This window comes from Struthio camelus, chromosome 20 (assembly GCF_040807025.1).
Source record: "Struthio camelus isolate bStrCam1 chromosome 20, bStrCam1.hap1, whole genome shotgun sequence".
NCBI lineage: Eukaryota > Metazoa > Chordata > Aves > Struthioniformes > Struthionidae > Struthio > Struthio camelus.
Genome location: NC_090961.1, coordinates 12,920,348 through 12,942,278, shown reverse-complemented (window position 1 = coordinate 12,942,278; position 21,931 = coordinate 12,920,348). Strand labels below are relative to the sequence as shown.

Sequence of the window (21,931 nt, the reverse complement as noted above, 5' to 3'; positions counted from 1 at the left end):
GTCTCTGTGCAGTGCTGTGCTGTACCCTCAGACAACTTTTCCCTTCCAGGGCACCATCAGTAATACAGGGTTTTCTATCAAATCTCTGTTTCCCATAGCACTGAGCAATGTTTAGGAGGGGCTGGATTTTGCAGAGCCGCTATCCATGGACAAGGTGCTTGTTCCATCCCCCTCTCCTCAGTCCTCCACCATCATTACCAGCCTGGGACACACAAGTATTAAAATCCTTTTGATTCAGGAGCAAAATAACAAGTATTTCTCTTTGGTGCCTTTTGCAATGTTTATTTGGATAAGAGAAAAGCTGAGAGGCGCCTACATTTCTGCAGAGATAGCAAAGGCCAGCTCCTTGCTGCCAGGAGGCAAAGGTGCTTCTGACAAATAACTAGATGAATCACCCACAGGGCAGCTAATGAATGGGCAGACACAAAGGCAAAGGCAAAGAAGCAGTCACAGACAGGAAATCTCCCCAGAATCTGGCTCTGCTCTGTGCCCAGCACCAGAGCAGGCCTTGCAGCCTATTGAACTCTCAGCCTGACACCCATGGTGCACAGACCTTGTGCTGGTGGGGTCAGAGTCTGGTCTTCAGGAAGACACCCAAGAACAGAAATCCCTTCATCCCATAAAAAAGGATGAGAGAGACACCCTTGGGAGACATGGACCGTCCTTCTGATTCTAGATACTCAGTTTGATTTTTATCTCCAAAGCCATCAGCTGAGCCCATATGATACAAATTTAGGTGAGCCAGCTTGGGTACTCCAGAGCTTGGTGTGCTCCCAGGCTGGCAGACTTGGCAGGGACCTCTCTGGCTCTTGGAGACTGTGATTAGACCTGGCATTGCACCAAGCACCCTGAAACCAGATGCCTATAGCTGCACACTAACAGCCTGACACCTGGAGAGCTCTTCCACAGCCAGGTTGGCTTTCCACAGCACCAAGCTCCAGCCTGTGGGATGAAGGCCAAATCTGTTAACAGGCATAATGGCGTAAGAAGGCAGATAGGCACTGGCTGGCATTTCTGCAGTGCATAGGCTGATGCCAGCAGTCCTCAATGGGAGTGCAGCTCCTTTGGAAATGTCACGTGGTGCCCACCTCCACGTTTGGGCACAGTCCTATGGGAGGCCAGCCCTTGTTTCTTCCTTACTGAAAAGATCAATATGTTGAACATCATTGACCCAGGCTCAAGGTAGGGGCTGCCAGTCCTGCTGGTGAATGTGTGGGGGACCCTGGCTAAGTCAGCCCCCCAGCCCTGAGGCACCTGCCAGGCTCCAATATGCAGCCCAGCTCCTACAGCCACAAGCACATGAGGAGGGCAACAAGACCCAAGGCAAGAGTGAGCACAATGAAAGCAATGGCTGCAGCCCACAGGGAGGGATCATGCCCTTTCACATGCTCCGGAGCCTCTGCTGGTATCATGTTGGTGAGGTTCAGCATGTAGCCCAGGGTCCAGCCGATGTCCGTGCTCCCTGCCTGCCCAAGGAGAGAAGGGACACTGAGGGCAGCTCCAGCACAGAGCTCCCACTGGCAGCATTGATGCCACCATGTGCCAGGCTGGGCACAGGCACAGTGCACGTCTCAAAGCAGGATGTCTCCATCGGCCTGGCCACATGGCTGAGCTGCACAGCCGGATGTTAGCTGGGTACCACGCTGCCAGACAGCTGTGTCCGAGTGCATTACCTGCTGTCTGTACCATGCTGGGATGTGAAGCCAACAGGACTTTTCTGACCAGTGCTGCCCATGGCTTTTACAGGAATGCCTGCACCCGAATGTGGACAGCTGTCTCTTTTTCCCCAATGCTGCCTCTATTCCTGCCTACAGGCTGAGTTTGCTGCTTACCTTCATTTGGAAGATGATGCTGTTCCAGCTGGTCTCATTGAACTTGTAGGCATCAAGGAGGAGTGTGAGGATGTAGTTGGCGTTTGCGCAATAGCTACGCAGTCGCTCAGGCTTGTCTTTAGGGTAGCTAGAAGACAGCTGGGGGGCATGTGTAAGAAGGAAGGGAAGTTATTTCCAGAGGACAGCAATGAGCTGACAGCAGGCATTTCCATGTAGGGGCAATGCGCTGATGACTGCTCCATGAAGGGTAATGGCTCTGTAATCCCCATCATCCAGAGAAATATACTTGCTTCTGGACTAAGCAGGTATTTTGGACCCATCCAGACAGGACAGCTCCTCCCAGGAGGATTTACTATCCATTTCCACGTGGAAGCAGAGACACATTGGAGCTCATCTTGCCCCAGATTTTCCCATCTCAGCCTCCTTGTGCAAGGGGCTTCTGCTCTCTGCCCCATGATGGTCCTATCACACCTCTTGACTGTATCCATCCTCATCTGACTCCCCTCCAGAGTGGTACCAGCAGCCAGTGACAAGGGAGTGACTATTGTCTTCACCTTCCCTGGCTGCTGCTTTCCCTATGTTGCTCATGTACACAATGAGCAAGGAGGCACCCCAAGGGTTGGTGCAGGAAGGCCATGGCTCCCTCACAGGGCTCAGGGATGGCTCTGGTGTGTATGGCACAGCTCAGGAACCAGGGAGCCTTGCCCTGGGGCATCCTCGCTCTTCTTCCCCTGTCCCAGGACCCCTTCACTTGTGAAGCTTCCCCATAGCCTCCCATGACCCATCATGGGAAACATACGTCTTCCCAGCTTCTTGTGCAGAAATTCTGAATGGTCTCCCTGACAGTGGCCAGAGGCTGCCCGTTGGTCAGGTTGAGGAATCTGAAGTTATAGTAAAAGGCAGAGAAGGCCTGAAAGGTAAGAGGTAGAAATGTAATTGAGTAACAGCAGGGAAAAAAATACCCTAGGGCAGCCTCCTGCTGCCTTCCTGGAGTCAGGAAGGGCTATCGGCAGGGGCAGTTTTCACCAGATTTGTCCCACCCTTGCATAATCCTAGGGCATCCTTTTCCATGTTCCAGCAAAAATGATCAAATGAAAGGCATACAGGCCTACTGGCTACAGAAGTGTGTGGAGCGCAGGCAAGACCTAATCTGTAGGCTTCTGGCTATGTTGGCTTTTGACTGAAAACTTAGTGTTCAGGTAAGCATCTCTTATTAAAATGGTTCCTTTTTGAGAGCCAGCTGGAAAATCAGACAGCAGAAATATCTGGTAGGCCGTAGGAGAGTGGCAATTTGAGTGCTTTGTGCCCCCATTCTGCCGCAGGAAGGTGACATTGCCCTGAGATGCCCTGGATGGGCCATGTGGCGCAGCATGCAGGTATACCACAGCCCCAAGGAAGATGCACTTTGCAGAATTTACTCCTGAGAGAAAGCACCTCTGTGTCTGGCAGCAGCACCCTGTCACCTGGGGAAAGGCACCATGCAGACGGCTGCAAGCAACCCTTATTCTGCCCCTTGTCCACAGCTCTGCAAAGGCCTGGAAAGGGGCCTCTTAATGGGACACAAAACATCCCCCTGAACAGGACAGTGGTTTCTAGAGATAGCAAGGGGAGTGAAAGGACAGGATTTGCCTTACAAAGAACTGCCCACTGACAGGGGGTTGGTAGACACCATTGAAGGTGCAGTCCTGGCTCTGCCCACAAGCTGAGAAGTTGAACAGCTTCTTGATGGCAGCCAGGCACCTGCTGGCATTCCCACTGCCCTCCAGGGTCACATTTCTGTCGGCAAGAGTTAGGTGTAAGTCATTCTGGCTTGTGCAGGGGCTGGTGCCGAAGGAAGACAGCGAGATGATTTCATTGTAGTTTTTTGGGTAGCAAGGATGTTCAACTCGTGTGCTGGAGGACGACTCCTGGGAATAGGAAAATCCTGTGATTTTCAGGCTGCAGCCTTATGCAAATCCCCATGGAGGTATGCGCAACAGCAGGGGTATGCAGGGATTCACCCAGGGCTTCCCTCCCATGGACACAGCTGCAGGCAACTCCCATCTCCTCATCAGGGTCTCCTGGTCTCCTTGCCTGTCTCCAGTGCCAGCCTGAGTTTAACACTAATTCACATTTTGCTTTGTCTAGTTCCAGACTCTTTCCATTCTTCATCCTCCTCCTCTGCCACTGATGCAGCTAGATTTCAGGGATCTAGCAAGACTCTTCCCATGCCAGCAGGGTTGTGGTATGGAACAGACAAAGTCTTTTCCACCCTAGTTCTACCTCTATCTCTAGGTACGGCCCTCTGACATGTCTTATTGGCAGTGCAGCATGAGCAAACCCTTCTGGCTCTCCCTTGACAAGGTTCAACTCCGTGAAAATGCCATTCCCCTCTGATCTTCCAAAAAATTGCCTAAGAAAAGTCTCTGGTTCTCTTTTCTCAGACCCCTGCAGTCACGGAATAGTTCAGGTTTGGAGGGACCTATGGAGGTCTCTATGCCAACCCTCAGCTTAAAGTATGACCAGCTAGAATAGGTTGTGCAAGGCCATACCGAGTCAAATTTTGAATATCTCCAAAGATGGAGACTCCACAGCCTTTCTGGTCTCTATTCTGATATTTAATCACCGTTATTCCAAAAAAATTTTTCTCTATATGCAACTAGAATCTCTCATTTTCCAGCTTGTGCCAGTTGCCTTTTGCCCTGCCATTTTACACCTCTGAGAAGAGTCTGGCTCTGTCTTTTTTATACCCTCCCATGAGGTAGCTGCAGATGACAATAAGAGCTCTCCTGAGCCTTCTCTTCTGATGACTTTCCATGTTCCTCTCCAGGAGCTTGCCCACACTCCAGGGAGTCTCTAACAGCTCTCATACCCTGCTAATGCCTCTCTGAAAGAGCATTATCTGTTCTTATTTTACTCTTTTAAAAGTTTTGTGATTGATAGCGTGAGAATGGAGTCCGATTACCGCCCAGTTTCCCTCTCACCACAATTAATTCTTTTGCCAGACGCTTCAGCACCTCGTTCTGTCCATAGCAAAGGTAGCTGTGTGTGTAGATGTTGTAGTTATACCCATAAAGTGTGAACTTGGAGGTTTCATTCCACTTTATAACAGAACCTTTGGGAATAAAGCTGATTTGAGTTGACGCTCCTCCAAGATCCAATGCCCCCAAAATGTTGGCTGCTTCTGGACGGACCCACAGGTGTTCTTTGGGGGAGTACTGCCAAGACAAGATAGGATAAGAAGAGGAGTAGAAGACAGCTGGAATTACTTTGCCTGAGCAAAATTCCCCTCCCATTTAAGTCAGTTGAATTTTGTTACTAAACGCATTGGGGAAGGGTCTCAGCTGGCTCATTCTGTACCTGAGGACCCACTGCCTACTGTACACAACCACTCTGGGCATTTGCCAGAGACAGAAAAGCCAGAGACGGAGCCAGCTGATGGTCAAGATATTCCAGCATGGCAAGGACCCACGTGGGCCTAAGTCACTGGTACCCAGACCAAAGCGCTGTTGGAGACCTGACTTGGAGAGGGTGAATGCTCTGCACTTTCTTGAAAAGCAGGCCACAGAAATATTAGTCCAAAAGGAAAGCACAGCCAGCATCTACATCAAGCCTCTGTTCATTTGTGCAGGAGCCAGACGATGCCTGCCTCTGCTGGGAGGTGTGGCAGTGCTGGCAGTGCTTTCTGAGGAGGGTGACAGGAAAGAGGTTTGGCTTAAGCTTCCTTCACAGTGCAACTTTGGATGAAAACTGGGGCCCTCAAGTACTACACGGGAGACAGACCTTCCCAGGGCAGCAAGGCAAAGCCCTAAGGGGTAAACTGCTACTGCCTAGCTGCAAGGTTGACCTTGCTGCCAGTTTAACCTATTGGGAAGACAGCGCTCCCTGGCCAAGCACAGCAACCTCTACATCCTTTCCAGAACTCTAGCTTACTCACAGTTTGACCATGCAAGGACAGGAGAAGGCACAGGCCACACGGATTTGGTTTTGTTTTGTAATTCTGAGGGGGCCCAGACACATCAGTGGTGAGTAAAACAGGAAACCTTGTGCAGAATTGGATTGGATTGCAACCAAACAGAATAAATAAGAAGGGCTGTCCTTCAGGGCTGTGCTTGGCTTTTCCAGCCTTGCTCAGTGTTAGCATGGGGCTTTCCGCCCTGTGTCCACTTGGTATGGAGATGTGCCCTTAGCTTTTAGCAACGATACCCTCATTCCTGATTTCTTCTTCCTCTTTCACTGTATGCAAGTCAGAGAATACCTAACTGCTTCTCCTAGATTTTTCCTGAGTGGCAACAACCCAGACTTTTCCTTCTGTGCTAAGTTAACTTAAGGAGCTAAGAAAGATCAAAAAATCAATAGTAGCAAAGAAGGGGTGAGTGTTTTGCCCTTATCCCACCTTAGTGAAGGAATCCAGTAAGTAGTTGATGGTGATCCAGCCATAAGCTCCCTCCTCTTCTCCTGTGATGATTCGAGCCCCATGGAAATCCACAGGATACTCTTGCATGGTCTTAGCAATTTCAGCCAGGACTTGGTCTGCAGCTGAGCTGTTCTGCTCCCTGAGAAGGATTCAAAGTTCAGGACACATATGCAGTGAAATCATTACTATAGAGAAAACACAAGGAAACAGTCTGCTTTCTCCCAGTTTCACAGACTCTGGCTTTTTGTAAGGAGCAATTTGTGTGCAATGATGTTTCTTGCTATATAACTTCTAGAAGCTGCTCATATAGCTTCTGCTATGTAAATCCCAGCTGTCCTTCCGTCTAGACTTGGGATCACAAATTGAAGAGCAATGTCAACCTCATCCCTCCATGGCAGCTTGATCCCCATTGCACAGTGGTTTGTCAGCCACCCTTCCTACTTAACTATCTTCACAGCATTCAAGGCCAGAGAGGATCTTTATGACTAGCTCATCTGATATGCTGTATAGCACAGGCTGTTGGACATCACCCACTGATTGCACCATCAAAACTAAGGCTGGTAGCTGAACTGGAGTGGGTCTTTTAGGAAGATACCAGTCTGGTTTCAAACTTCTGACTGGAGGGAAAGTTTCTTGGGGCTGTTAGTATTTGCTCTCTCTCTCTCTCTGAGGCAGGTAAGCTTCAGGCTGTGATCCGTTTCCCTTCCTAGGGAAGCGGTCACATTGCCGAGGCATAAAAATAATCTTAGAAATCTGCAGCCATAAAACCAAGAACCATGAAATTCAGTTTGATGTTTGAAGAGAGCTAATACGAGCTAGTGACAAGTAAGATCATGTTACACAACACCCCTTTGCCTTGTACTTCTACCCCACTCCCCTGCCAGCACCCATCCATCTGGGCAGAAGGTACATCCCTTGGTGGGAACACAACTCCCTTATGTTTAAAGAATGATGAAGAGCAAAGAAAGAGCACTGAGAAGTATTTTGTGCCTGGAAATGTGCTACATAGCATCCTTCTGGGTTGTGGAGCCCCAGAATGCCAATATGTCTCTTGGCAGCCTCTCTTCCCTGGGGCCAGAAGCCCAGGACAGCTCAGCCACCCATGTGTCCCCACTTGGCTGACTTTCTCCTAGTTCTCAGTTGCTTGCTCAGGGCAGCATGAGAGCTAGGAGCTCCTGGCAGCCTGGTCATGCACAAGAGGCTGCATTAGCCAGGCTGTCAGCAGCTGTTTGCAGCTTGGCCATGTCTCCTTCACCCCAGTGCCCCACAGCAGTACCTCAGTAGCCTCATGCCTGCTGTTGCTCCAAGATAAGTTGATACCTCCCTCTGTTTCATGGGAGGAATGACCTTCAGGGCTTTATCCAGGCACTCTCTTAGGGACTCGCCAGCTTTCGGGGGATCGCTGGCATAGCTTGATATGCCTTGACCTGGAAGAGAGTCAGGCTGGGATAGGCTGATGGGAATGGCTGGGGACAGGGTTGCAGGTGCAAGTGGACATGGGGACAGCAAAAAGGTCATTTGCCAGGACACCTGGACTTGTGAAACCTGGCCCACCCAGGTCTCCCCTTATGTTTCTTTCCTACAGCATCCCCATGCCTCTCATGTTTTAGCAGGGCTCTGCAGTATCTGGCCCCATGTACCACATACAGTCTACTGGCTTGCATCTGTGCACTGGCAGGCTGCATATGTGCTCCAAAACATCTGAGATGCTTTACACCATGCTTGGGGCCTGGGTTCTGAACTGCCCAGAGTGCCACTTGGGCTATGTTTCATTAATGGGATAGTGCAAGCTTGGGCCCCTTGCATCCAGCCAGCAAAGGCCAGACTGGAAATTTGCAAAGTCCCTTCCATTTTCCACCATAAAGTCTGACTGTATGAGACACCCATTGGAGGTGTCAGTCCCACACTGTGACTCTGAAGCCTGACTTCATGCTCCAGGGCCTCTTTGGATGACAGAACAGGAGTCAAGCTTGCGACCAAGAGCACCAAGGCAAAACAGAACCCAAGGAGCTGTTCCACTTGTTCTTAGAGGCAGAAACAGGCCTGGCCTGGCCAAAAGCAGAGATAATGGGACATGTCTGCTCCAAGCAGTGCATCAGCCAAGGCACCAACAGAAATGGGCAAGAGCTAGTGAACTTCTTGCCTAAGGGTTCCCCTCTGTATCCCCCAATTAAATTTTGTCCCCAGCTCTGTGAATGAAATTTTCTCATCTCAGGACAGTGGCTTGTACTGTTGAGGGCTGTCCCAGGTGGAGGACTGAAAGTCCATGAGAACATCAGGGCACTTCAGTCCCATCAAGCATTTGGGCACTACTTGGTACTGAGGGCCCACTGACCATGAGCGAAGCTGCTGGGGAGGTAGGGACGATCCTGACGATAGCCAGGACCTCTCACCATGCTCTCAGCGCTAATCTGGCAGTGGGAAGCCACTTGGCCAAGCAGTGCTCCAGCTTTGGCAGGCCAAGGAAAGGGAGGCCAGGTCATCCCATCTGCCATACGGACACACAGGACATCATCGAGCCCACAGTAGGGGGGATACTGACCCTGGACATCACAGGACAAAGTCTGGCTGACCACACCGGTGTTGTTCTCTTTGTCTGAGTCCCACTCGTAGATGAACAGAGAGGTGTGGGATGAGCCTGCATCGAACACCATACCGTACTGGAAGGAACAATGAAGACATCAAGGCTGGCAAGAGGAGCAGCAATGGGTTGTGGGACTGGAACCCAGCCCTGCCATGACCCTGGTCAGGTTGTTCAAGCTGAGATGCCAGAGGATGCCCCAAAGAACAGCACTCCTAATCCATAGATGCTCTTTAAGGCATGGCAGTCTGCACCATGGCAGAGCAGAGCGGTGACAGGACAGGTCCCTGCAATGTTTGGCCTCAGCATGGGCATTTCTCATGGCAATTGACAGACTTTCTCATTCCCTCTGCTGAGGTCTATGCAGTGATGCCAACTCACACAAGCACTTTCTTGGTGGTTCATAATGCTCTTTTATTGTCTTTATTGGTTAAATGTTTTTTGTGTCCACCCTTGGCTCTACCTCAGGGCCAGCAGCATCCCCATCTCCAGAGCTCGCTGCTCCTCCTATCATTGCACCCAGCTTGGGCAGAGAATGGCAGGGTGACACCAGCCCTGGTCCATGAGGATCCAACTGTGTGCCTTTTTCTTGAGAACCCTCCAACTCGCTCTGATATCACACCTCCCCTCTTCCAGCTTGGATGAAGCGGGATGCCAAGCCACAGAGGAGGGGTGAGGAGGAGCAGCAATGCTTGTGCTGTGATCTGGGCAGGTCAGGACGAGGTTAGTGGGAGCTGGCAGGGACAAAGGCCATGTGGAGGTATAGTGCTGTGCAGTGCTGCGTGCTGGGGTGCAGAGGCAGCAGAGCAAGGCTTTGCTATTGCAGCCCTACCCACCGGCCCCAGCGTATTTTCCTTTGAAATTTGCTGAGCGCACAGTATCGTGGCTAGCTTTCAGCAAAGGCTCCTATCTGCTGTATGCACAGTGCCTGGCAAGAGAGGCACCGACCCTGACTGAATCATTGGCTGCCAGCAATTCACAGGGCTCTCCCTGTTAAGATTCTTTTCTTACTGCTTTTGTTACCGTAATGCTGTGCATGAACCATGATACTGCTGTGCTAGCTGCTCCACAGACACAACAGGGTGATGCTGGCAAGGAGTCAGCCAGAGGTATCGTTCAGCCTGACACATGGTGACCCCAGCCCCTAAGTGTCCGTGCCTTGTTTCTTCTGCCTGCATCTTGGGATGGGAAGAGAAGACCCACATACCTACTGCAAGGCAGTTCCTACTGAGCCCCACTCACTCCTAAGCCCTAAGATAAGCTGTTGTCTCAGAGCATCTGTCCCGGATGACTGGTCTCTGCAGTGGTGCTCACCTTGACCATGGGTGGCAGAGTAACATCTTTAATCTTCACCAGGCTGAGAACCAGGGCAATGGTTGAGAGCATGGCCAATGCCCCCAGGACAGCAAGGACGAGGTGCTTTTTGTTAGCGAACATCGTGGGAAAAGAGCCTGCAAACTTAAACACAGAAGGAGAAAAGTGTTTGGACATGGCTGACTGGAAACAGTGTCGATCAGTTAAAGCTGCAAGGAGGCCATTCCCAAAAGCTCTCTCCAGGTTGATGTTATTCTTAAGGAAGCTGTTTATATCTCAGAGGTCCTCATGGATGTTCCGCTCTTCCTTTGGGAAGACTTGTGTTAGGATAAAACAGGGGAACTGAAGAGAAATGGACTTGGCACCCAGGAGCCACAGCCATGACGAGAACACAACAGACCTCCAGCTCCTGCACTCAGCTCTTGCTCAGCTCACTGCTAGCTTGAAGGCTCAGGTCAAGGAAGAGCAAAAGAAACACTGCATCAAGCAGGGGAGGTTATGGGAAATTGTAGCAAAACTCAGTGCAAGAAACTTGTTTACCTTATCTAGGTATTTATGGCTCCAGCCTTGCTCTGCTTCTTTCCAACACCTTATCTTAGGCTAGTTTGTTTCTCTTCCTCATTTGAATGAAAATATAGGTATGATGCTCTGCAGCAATTAGCACACACCTTTCCTTTTAACCCTTACTTCCCTGTTTCTTTGGTGCTTTCACACACATACACGTCTCTGCCTTTTCTTCACTCTTACCAATCCTGATATTTCCATTACAAGTCTCTAGAAGGTCTTTAAGAGGTGGGGGTGACATTTGCAGTATCCAGTGCCCTGAAATCACACACAGAGCAGCAGGTATCTTAATAAAAAGTTTTATTAAAATGAGAAGGAAAATCATACTGTATAGGAGGAATGGGCTTGCAAGGGGGATTTCATCAAAGCTTGCTGAGCCAGGGGAGACACAAATTGCTCTCCTGCCAAGAAGGCCAGGACATCTTCATGGGGACAGAAACATGGCCTGGCACTTAGCACCTGGGACTCCGGTCATTCCTTCCCAATGTCCAACCTGCCTGCAAGGTGCTCCTGGGCCAGGGTGTAGCCAGGGTCCCTGCAGACATGGGCACCCAGAGACAGCGGTGAGCTGGGAGGGAGTGGGGAAGGGCTGCTGTTCCCTTTGCCCCTCAGCAGAACCAGTCAGCCCCCCATTGCCTCCATCCCTTGGCATGCATTCAAAGCTCATCTCCGAGCTGGTCCTGGCTGCAGCATGTTGCATTGGCAGCTGCTGCGGCCCAGCGCATCGTGCATCCAGCTCTCTCGGCTTGGGGCTGGGAAGGACTCATGGATGTAAGGGACCTGCTTCTTCCAGGTGAGACAGCAGAGCTGTTTCTTACTGATTCTGCTCACAGATATGAGGCTGCCAGTGTTATCATAAAGCTGAGCACCCTGGAAAGACCCAATTTCCAGCTGATTTGTCTCAGGGGAATCAAACGCAGAGATGTTAGAAGGGAAATGCACCCTGGGGAACCCACATTGTGTGGTACGACCTTCCCAGAGCACCTTTCCTTGCAGCTGGAGGTGGCCAGGCAAAGAGGGTGATAAGTCCCACTCTGTGCACTAAAACTGAACTACCACCTCATCGAGATGGGGGCTGAGCAGTCCCCTTGGCATTCTCAGTCTCAGGATACATATGTCTGCAGTTCAGACTAAACAGGGCCAGGCCCATGCTGGCTGAACGGGGTTCAAACTCCACACCAATCGCTCCTTCCGTAACAGTCCCCTTCACACTGACATGTGCTGCTGATGAGTCAATAGCTGGGAACTCAGACAGCTACCACAACTCCTGCACTGCCACCTCCACCCACTGAATAACCTTTGGATTCACCTGCTTCACTAGATGGGGGTGAGAAAGTGTCCGTTACCTGCCGGGATCTGGAAATCCCCAGATGTCTGCACAGCAGCTGAGACAGGGCCTTCCTGAGCAAAGAGGACTTGTCCTCATGCAGGACACAGGGGTGCTGACCACCTCTGACTCCCTCCTAGACACACATGTGGCCGTGCTGCAGCCAGACAGCTCATTGCCTGGGGAGCTGCCACTTACGGGCAGCGACCCCCACCAAACCCCCAGCTCCTGCCCCTGAGCCTGGGCTGAATATCTGGTGAGATTGTTTCTTCTGTTTCTTCCTTAATGAATATTAAGTTCCAGAGGTTATGTGATAATATCTTAATTGTATCCTGCATCATAAGGACAGGTAATGATTCCCCAGCTGGGAGAGAGCTATGTTTTCCCTTTCCTCAGCTCACAGTCGCTCTGTCTGCTTATCTCAGGTGGATTGCTGAGAGTCAGGCAACAGGTTTGTTTCAGAGATGCTATTTTTGTCTCCGTTCTCAGGAATTTGTGTCTCTTCACCAGGCTCAGCCCTTTGGCAAACCTGCTTTGGCAACCCCAGCTCCGCCACCAGGAAAGGCCCTGTTCCACATGAGCACAACAGCAGGGGAAGCACAGAGGTTGCTAGGTCTAAGCTGACCTGACAGTGAATGGCTGCAGCGCATGGCAGGGTCCTAGCCCCTGGGCTGCCTAAAGCAAGGGCCAGGTGAGAGCACCCCAAGTGTGCATCCAACCCATGAACCCAGATTTTATCCTATGCGGGCTAGGGCATGGGAAGGAAGCGCACAGCCTAGAGCTTGTCCCACTAGGAAACTGGGATGCAGCTGGGGCCACATATGAAATGCAGAGTTTTGCAATGCTCTCAGGTCTGCTGGCCCTACCAGAACCTCTGAGAGTGAAGGACCCTCATGAATGTGGCGAGTGGGACAACACAGACTTCAGGTAGCCTGGCCCCCATCTTACAGGGACACATGTCTATCCATGGTCCCAGCACAGGGATCCAGCCTCAGGTCCCTAAAGAATCTGTGTTCACTCTGAGGGGACCTTAGAGCAGTCATGGCTGCTCTGGAGCTGCAGGAGCCCTTGTCCACCCATCTTCCACGGACCTTGTCCTAGCAAGGATGGCAGGACCAGACTCAGCCCTGCTCCTGAGATGGGCACAGCCCAGGTGGCTTGCAGACGGAGGCAAACTGGCAAGAGTGAGCCAGGGACAACACCAAGCAGAGCACGGGCAGCCACTCCCGACAGTGCTTTGCTCACCATGAAAGCAGTGTTTGTGGTGCATCATTTCTTTTTAACATGAGTCGTGTCTGATGTGTCTATTCCCTGCACAGCAGCCCTGTGCCTTGCACCCATGACGCAGCCATGCAGTTGAGTGGGGCTTGGATACGTCCCCCACCCATCAGAGTCCTTCATCTGCCTCCCTGGGCCCAAAATGTGTGCCTTCCTCTTCAGAGGAAATGCAGATGTGCAAAAGCAGGAAAACCAGTTTCACCAGCACTTTCCCTGAGCAAACAGCCAGCCTGGGAGTCAAAAGCCTCGCTGAGTCTGGGGCAGAGTTGCATGATGGGGCTGTGCCAAGGGGAGGGCACACAGCACCACAGCAGTCTGGGTAGATGAATGGTTTGAGGAAGCCCTCAGATTAGGGGGAGATCTTCCATCTGCTGTAGCTATCCTTTTGTCCTGCCCTGCTGTGGGACAAGGTCAGTTCTGTTGGATCTGGCTGGCTCCTCCTTGAAACTCAGCGGGAGCTGCAGGGCTCCAAGCCGCCCTCGGTACAAGGAGACCAGGAATCTCCATTTTCCTAGCACCCTCTTTCCCAATGTCCGCAGGTGCTCACAGGCCCTGTGGACTGTGCTAGTGGACAAGGACTGTTAGCAGGATAGAAGCCAGGACAGAGGTTTTGCTGGGAGAGGTAGTATTATCTTAAATAGACTAATTAAAAAGTCTGATTAAATATACTACCTTTCTCTTATGCTAGATATTCCTGTGCCAGGTCACAGGTAATGGCTTGATAATTTTGTTGACAAAATCCTTCTTGCAAAAACTTTAGGACTGGGGAGCTGCTACAGAAGAATAATACTAAGAGGAGGCACTGCAAGCCCTGAATGAAAGTGCTCTGAGTAGGCTAAGTGAAAGGCTCGCTGGAGACCATCTTCCCAAATCTGTCCACTTCATGTTCCCAGCATGCAGTATTGTACATAACGCCTGTTGCACGTGCACCTTCCTCCTTTGTGAGCTTGCTTTCCACCTTTGTACTCCAGGAGGGAGAATGCTATCTCTCCTCTTACTACCTGTTTTCCCCATGCACAGCATTCTGCACGCTCTTTCAAGGGCGACACTGCTCTGGCTTGGCCCCAGCAAAAAGGCAATACCCCGTCTCCATGCTGCATTCAGTTAGGCCCTAGATTTCAGCAGTAATCCCACCCAAAAGGGGTGTTTGTCTGTTAAAATGTGGCTGGGTCTTGGAGCAACCCGGCACCCAATCACAGAGTATCACCGGACCTGGAAGGATCAAAGGGTATCTGGCCCTCAGGAATTAACCCCCTCTCACTCAGCTTCCCTCAGATCCTCCTGTCCAAGTTTTGACAAGACCCAGCCTTGTTTGCCTTCAGGGATGTGTTCGAGTGAGAGCTAAATATGCTATGTGCTCATAATTGGAAAATCAATCTAAAGGGCCCATTTTTCTGACTGCAAGTTGACAAATCTGCTAATGAAAAGCATGGCTAGAGTACATACACACACTTATTTGATGTCCTTATATGTCTTTGTTCTCAGCACTTGAAATGGCTCTCTGAGGCCCAGAAGGGAGTTGCCTAGCTGGTGCAGTTACTTTGCAGTTCAAAGAACAGCCATTACTGTCAGTCATTAAAATGACTGGTGTTTGCAAGATGAGATCACCTCGACTACTCATATCTTTCCTTGGTCTTCCTAAAGGAAAACATCCTGACTCAAGGTGAAATGAGAGGCTCTCATTTCCCCATGATTTTTGCACCATGAGATCACTCCAGCTCTTTCTGGGCCATGGGGTAGTGGAAGCCAGGCCATGGCTCGATGCAGGCTCCCCACAGGTCAATGCAAGCTGCACCACTTGCTCCTTCCTCTCTTTCTCCTTTCAGCAAGCAGAAGCACCCCTGGAGCTCACTGCAGCTCCCATCTGGCAGGAAGCAGATCCAAGCTCCCCTCCCTGCACCACTGTCTTTACAGTAACCCGATTCTTGCAAGACTGATGGAGATGGGAACATTTAAAGCTACATGAGTCTGAAGCTGGCCCCTAGTGCCTGCCACACAGTCAGGACACCCTGCCTTTCCTCTTCCTTGCAAACAGCAACAAAGTCCTTGATGGAAAAGAGCATCCTGTGCAGTGGTTCAGATTTGCCCCAGGCCACCTGAGCTGGGTTTTGCACAGGCCCAGCATGACGGGCAGGCAGTGCTGGATAGTTTGGTGATCTGCTCAAAGACGCAGGTGGATGGTCACATTTTTGGGTCACTCTGGTGCCACATTCACCCCACATTCATGCTTACAGACATTGCAGAAGCAATGACATGTCTTCTCCTCAGCATGAGCTCTAAGTCTTCAACATAGACTTGCTCAGTTATTCACTGAATGACTTCAGACCACCTTGTGCACCAGCTGATGGTCTCACATCCACTCGGCTCCAGCACTACTATTGCTCAGGCCATCTGCCCCACTCAGTATGGCAGCAGCAATAGCAGTGAGGAGGTACACAAGGACCCAAATTATCTTGCTGGGCTAGCACTCATTCAGAGCCTGCAGACTGGAGTGCAACAAAAGTCCTGCTCATTGTGCATCCCTCCTAAAAGCCTGCCTGCCGTTACTTTTTCTCTCTCGCTCCAAGCCCTTGAATTAGCCAAAACTGCATGAGAGCATCCTAATACGGAGGTCTCCTTGCAGGAGTGAACTGCAAGCTAATGTAAGCTGGTGATCATAAACAGCTGTACACAAGTGGAGTTACAATCCAGCTGCATGCCTCATGTGTTACATGAGATGGAGTCCCATCGCACCAGGTCCTCAACAAGCAGTACTGGTAACTGCTGTTGAGCGCTGTGCCTGAGTTGTGCGCTGTGGTTGTGCCTGGAGCTAAAGCATTTAACTCCAATCCACTGCACAGTCAGCTGCTATTCCTGGTGAACAGCAATCTTAGAATTTGGGTAGGAAGGAGTCAATGTGCTAGATGAAGAAATACTGCCCAAGGTAAATATTTTCCTGAAAAGAAACTACTTCTAAAATTAAGGAGAGGACAGAAGGGGTCCTTTTTTGCTGCCAGCAGCTGTTGGCTCTAATCGCCATGAAATCGCTGATCCCAACCTTCTAGTATGGTTGGCCTCATGGGAAATTTGTCAGTTCCTCTGGCATGTCCCCCTTCCTTTAAACACCATCTTCCAGCTAAAACACTCCAATCTCTGCAAGGCCCTGAGATGACGCTGCCACTCGTATGCTAGCAGGTTGCTCTGGGGCTGGCTCTGGCAGAGAGCTCTTACCACCAGAGATCATTTACTTCCTGCTATTGAATGGGGCTTAGCACAATAACACCTGGATCTTAATGAGATCTCTGAGATTAAAGATATTAGTAAAAAGCACAAGAGCATTCCTCAGTCTCTTCCCCATTCTCCATTCCACTTTTCACTGCTTCTTCCTCTCTGCCTGGCCCAGGAAACTGTTTTACACTGCTCTGGGGCATCTGTATGGGAAGATCTGGCTGCAGGTGAAGCACCACTGCCTGGATATTTAGGCAATACACCCCTCCCAGTGGGAGTGCGATGAGTCCAGCCCCTCAAGGCAGTCTGCCTGGTGATGGGCACCAGCTCTCTGCTGAGGGAGTGAGATCTGCTGTGCAATGCTGCAGCGATGCAGCAGCTGTGAGGTGTGGGCCTGCTGAGCAGAAGCTGTGTAGGCAAGAGGTAGTCCTGGTGGTCAGGAAGGTAGTGCCCAGACAGGCTGGGATGGAGGGATATGGCATGAGAAAGCTCTGGGAGGTCAAAATTGTTTGTTGCTCACTCATCAGCCACGTTGCCTATAGGTGAGAGGAGCTATGGTTCCCCACGCATAGTCAGTGTATCTTGGATCTAGGTCTGCCCATCCCAAAGAGCCCCAGGCATGTGCTATCCTCTGGCACTGGAGATTTGTCTTCCTAAGTCTAGAGAGCACAGGGAAACAAGGCTGAAGCACACTTAGGGCAGGATTTGCTCCTGCACTGGTGTCACAAGTGCTTGGGGACAGCACTGGGAGGGAGCCCTGAGGTGAGCTGTCCTGGAGGGATTTGATTTCTATTTGATTTCCTCCAATGCAATCAACAGGGCCAAAGGAAAACAAGCCAGAAGTGAAATGATGACTGTGATGGAGGTATCCCTCAACAAATGCCAGAGGATATTTGCAGGAAATCCTTCAGCTCTGGGAGGTCTCCCTTGAGCTGCCAAACTGATCTGGACAAGGGTAGCCAGGGCCAAGATGGAGCCAACACTGCTGCTGTGTCTGTGTTGAGTGGTGGGCAGCTGGAAGCCCTCCCTGTCATGTCCCCATGCTTCCTACTAGGTTATCCCCAAGTTATCTAGCTGTGCCATAACACAACACACATCCCTCTTGGCAAAGTCTCAGCAAAATCTCCTGAGAAGCAGCTCCAGGCAACATTGTTCTCCCTTTCTGCTGGAAGCTACAAGGTAGGTGTTCCTTCTTCCAAGTCTTCTGCTGGTCCATTCAGGTTAGTCACCAGGACATGCCGTGAGGGACCCAGAGTCTCAGGGCAGGGCTTCCAGGTGCTGGGGTAGTACTGAGGCTGCCCTGGCCTCACCATCGGGCTGGCTTGCATAAACTATTGCTGGCATAGCCAACCCAACCTTTTGGTGCTGGACGCTCCAGGGACAATTCTCCCACAGGCCCTTAAACCATTAGAAAGATTTTCCTAATGTCTTATTTGAATTTTCCTCTCTGAACACGTGATTCATCCTATCCAAGTATCATACCTCACGCTTGCCCTAGTTAATTGTCCCCCTTTTTTCCCTGGATGTCGTCTTCTGTTTGTTGGGACCTTCTGAAATCTGAATCCCGACCACAAGCATACAAGCAGTCTCCCCCAGCTTGGAGTTAGTAGCCAATTCCCTAGGCATCCTCTTTATTCCTTTGGCCAAGTCACAGGTAAAAATACTGACAAATACTGCTCCAAGACAGACCTATTCCAGCTCATTCAGTCTAGCTTCTGACAAAAATCACTGGAATCTACTCTGCAGCCTCCTTGTGACCCTTCTTCTTACAGTTATACCCGAAAAGGCACTTTCCAAAGCCTATGCAAGTTACAGGGCTCTGTTTCTTATCTCCAGAAGGGCTGCTATCCTCTTGCCCTGCACCACAGTGAGTGTTTGTGACAGCCTTGAGACCCAATTAAAATTAGGCCTTTTCTTCCCCTAGGCACTGAGCAAACACAGGCAAGGGGCTAGCCCAGGCCTTCAGGAGCTTTTTGACAGAAGTAGCAGTTCTGAAATCTGCTTAGAGTTGTGGAGTGCCCAGGGCAGGAAGAGAAGCCAATCAGGACAGACTGGCTCGGTGCTGACCCAGCACAGGTCAGCAGGCTCTAGAGAAGTCCAGTGGCTGTGGATATGTTTGGTGGTTCTCCTGTGATTCCCTGGCACAGCACCTGAGCATGTGCAGGAAGAGGCCCTTGACCTGCACACTGTGGGAAGTGTTGGAAAGCAAGTGCAGACCGTAAGGTGAAATGAGTGACAGCTGCCAATCATGACAGCAGCAAAAGCCAACCCCTGATCAAACATCCCTAAATCTGAAATGGGACTGTGATAGGTCTGTCTCAAGAACTATTTGGAGGCACCTGACATTTTAGTAGGTTTTTAGTCTGCTTGTAAGAATTTGAGGTAGGAACAGGCTGACCAACTGTCTATTTGTATCCCCCAGGCCCTTGATCCCTTCCACACAGACTTTTGGGTGATCAGCAACTGTTCCTTGCTTAGGGCATATAGGACAGCTTTAATTTTTGTGCAGTTTCAAAACTCCGTGAGTGACAGAAATGCTCTAGAGACATGGGCAGAGTCCAGGTCCCAGGGTCTCAGCCCTCAAGGCATGGCTGTAGCACCAATGTTGTTGCTTGATCTGGAAATCCTGCCCCTCCCAGCTCTGGCCGGGCTATGCCCTGCAAATGAGACCCTCTCAGCCATGCTCTTTTTCTTGTGCTCCCACACTGTCCTTCTCTTGAACACAGCGGAGGGAAGTGTGGCTGCTATTCTCACAGCCTTGCACTCATGTGGGGGCTTCTGCTCCCACCATGATTTGTACCAGCCCTGGCAAGCCAGAACACTGCCCAAACCACTAAACCAGAGTCCTTCCAGAGATGCAATGGCCTGTTTCTGACTGGGGGCCATTCACCACAACACAAAACAAGCTAAAGCAACCACTGCATTGATCAAGTTGTGCAGTTCCCAGGCTCTGCCCATGTCAAGATGACAGGGGAGATGGAGCCCTTGAGACCATCTATTCCTGGCTGTCTCCTTTAGGAGATCTCAGGCCACTGTGGTAGCTCGGGTTGTGCTGGTCCCTGGCCCTCCTTGTGTGTGAAGCACAGCTGAGCCATCCCAAGGCTGGGCTCTGCTCTATAGTTGCAATATGGACATGACTGCACCAGCTTGGGCTCCCTCCATCCTACACAGTCTTCCCAGCAGGTGTTGCACACTTGTCCCACTCCCCACAAGCCTTCATGCCACAGCCCTGAGTTTCCTGAGTTTTCCTGAGTTTCACATCAGGAAAATGCGGCTCTGGCAGGCTGTGATGAGGTAGAAGATTTTTCCCAGCGCCCTGACAGCAGCGTGTGCACAGGGGCTCTGATGCATGCAGACGGCAAGACGCAGTGAGCACCTGCTGGTATGGGTACCAGTGCCTGGCCCTGAGCCATTCAGAGGCTCTAAGCCCTTCTCCCCCAGCTCTGGCTCTGCCTGTTGCCCACCCTGGATATGACACCTGGGGACAGTGGCTGTGTGGCCCAACCTAGGGAGTCGCAGCTTTGGTAGTAAAGCACAGACCTCATCATCCTCAAATTCTAATCTCTCTTCAAGAGCTGCTCCTGTTACAGCAGCAGCCTCAAGGCAGTGGGACACATGGGTGACAGACAGGGCTTCAGAGGGGCCAGTACTGTCCCTCTGGTCATGGTGATGATGGTTCAATACCTCTAACTCCCTGGACAGGGCCGGGAGGAGGCTGGGCTGTGCACAGGCTCTTTCCCCACTGCCCCACCAAGAGAGTCCAGAAGGATGCAGAGCTATAACACCCACATGGGTGTGGGGCATGCAGTGAAGGGAAGCACCATCGAGCCATGCAGCTCCTCTCATCATGTCTCCAGGCCCAAAACCACGGACTGGGACTGAGCTGGGGCACTTCTCTAAGATACATACACTCTTAGCTAAGCTGCTGCAATTTGGTTGGAGAAGAGCCCAGCTGGCAGCAATACTGACTTGCCTGGCCACAGCAACAAAAATAAATCCAGAGGCTAGATTTTTATCTTTGGCAGAGCGTATTCCTGCACGTAAAAGAGTCCATCAGCCCAGGGCTTGAGGAGCCTTCCTCCCAAAGCCAGGGACAGCTAGGGACCCTACAGCTTGTACTGAGCCAGGGCCGTTACTTCCTGGAGCCCAGGGACAGGGTGTCAGTCACTACAAGTGACATGGGAGCCCGTGGCAGCTCATGGAGCAGGCAAGGTGAGGCAGGAGGTGCAGAGCGCATGGGGCCAGTGCAGATCCCTTGCCTGTGCGATGAGCCCTGCTACCCTGGCCCCATGCCAGGCTGGAGGTGTGGTGGGAACGGGGTGCCTAGCTCCCCAGCGCACTCGGGTGTCCTGACCATCAGACGTGGCAGTCCCAGCACACTTCTGACCTACACTGGCTTCGGGACACTCAGCTTTATCCCTAAAAAACACTTTACTTCCCTGCCGTGCCGTCGGAAGTCTGTACATGAGGAGAATAAACACGTAGGCTTTTGCTTGCCTACCTGGGTAATTCCTGCTCCAGCTTCACAGCCCTTCGCCCACATTATTTACACAGAGCTCTGCCCTGGGCCCTTTGATCGCTATCCAGAAAGTTTTCACTGGAGGGGATGTTCACAGAAAGGAGCAGCTTTTGTGGCTCACCTGCATCTCCCCAGCTGTGGGCAGGATCCCTGGGGTGTCATGTTGCTGGGGCAGAAGGGACACAAAGGCTCCAAGAAGTTTTGTTGTGGGACTTGGCTCTCCTTGGGCACAGAGGGAAAAGTGACTCCTTTGCACAAGGAGTGAGTCCTGGGAGAGGGGCAGGGCTGGGTCCATGCTGCAAGGCAAACCTTGCCACCCCTGGCCACGCACACAGCCCTCACATCCCTGTTGAGTACAGCACCCCACGTGCCACAGCTTGGGACTGTGCCTCCCTTGTGTCCCCCAGACACACCTGGGAGCTTGCCTTACCTTGGAAAAGCAGAGCTGGGAAATGTTGGCTCCTGGTTGTCCCCAAAGATAGCCACAAATTGCCGGAGGAGCTGCCGGAAAGCTCGGCAGCTGGCAGCCTGAAGCTGAATGCAGGTAGATGTTGCATTGGCCCCCTCTGTCCTGGTGAGCAGTGGCATCCAGCCAGCCCTGGGCACCACACCCCTGTGACATGGCTGTTTGTAAGGTTAGGTCTCTGTTCCTGCTCTGACAGTCCCTGGCAAGCCAAGCCATGGCTCAGCAGCAGGAAACTGCCCCTGTTCCTCTGCAAAGCATTGCACCAAGGCTGAAAGATGAGTGTTGGAATTTTTGAGGGGAGGAGGTTGCCCCATCTTTGATTTAATTAGCTGAGTGCCTGGAGAGCTTTGGGAGAGTCCAATAGTAGTCCCTAAAGCAGCTCTGCTACTGCCACATCCTGAGTCAGAGGCTCTACTGCTTCTCCTGCTCCCTGCTGTTCACCTCAAC

At 51.3% G+C, this 21,931-nt stretch overlaps 1 protein-coding gene across 2 annotated transcripts; it reads right to left on the bottom strand.

The window, feature by feature from the left end:
* Positions 1-56: 56 nt before the first annotated feature.
* Positions 57-21,574, bottom strand: LOC104139808 (ectonucleoside triphosphate diphosphohydrolase 8). 2 transcript variants are annotated; one of them, XM_068915063.1, is made up of 10 exons: positions 21,449-21,574; positions 10,124-10,267; positions 8,771-8,888; positions 7,505-7,655; positions 6,208-6,367; positions 4,796-5,029; positions 3,467-3,739; positions 2,632-2,742; positions 1,833-1,970; positions 57-1,466 (listed from the first exon to the last, which is right to left on the bottom strand). In XM_068915063.1, exons 2-10 carry the CDS (start codon positions 10,244-10,246, stop codon positions 1,284-1,286), a joined length of 1,491 nt encoding a protein of 496 aa, XP_068771164.1. In that variant the 5' UTR covers positions 10,247-10,267; positions 21,449-21,574; the 3' UTR covers positions 57-1,283. The 2 variants fall into 2 exon arrangements, with proteins under 2 accessions (XP_068771164.1, XP_009666490.2); XM_009668195.2 differs by lacking the exon at positions 21,449-21,574 and having other exon boundaries at positions 10,124-10,999.
* Positions 21,575-21,931: the final 357 nt, after the last annotated feature.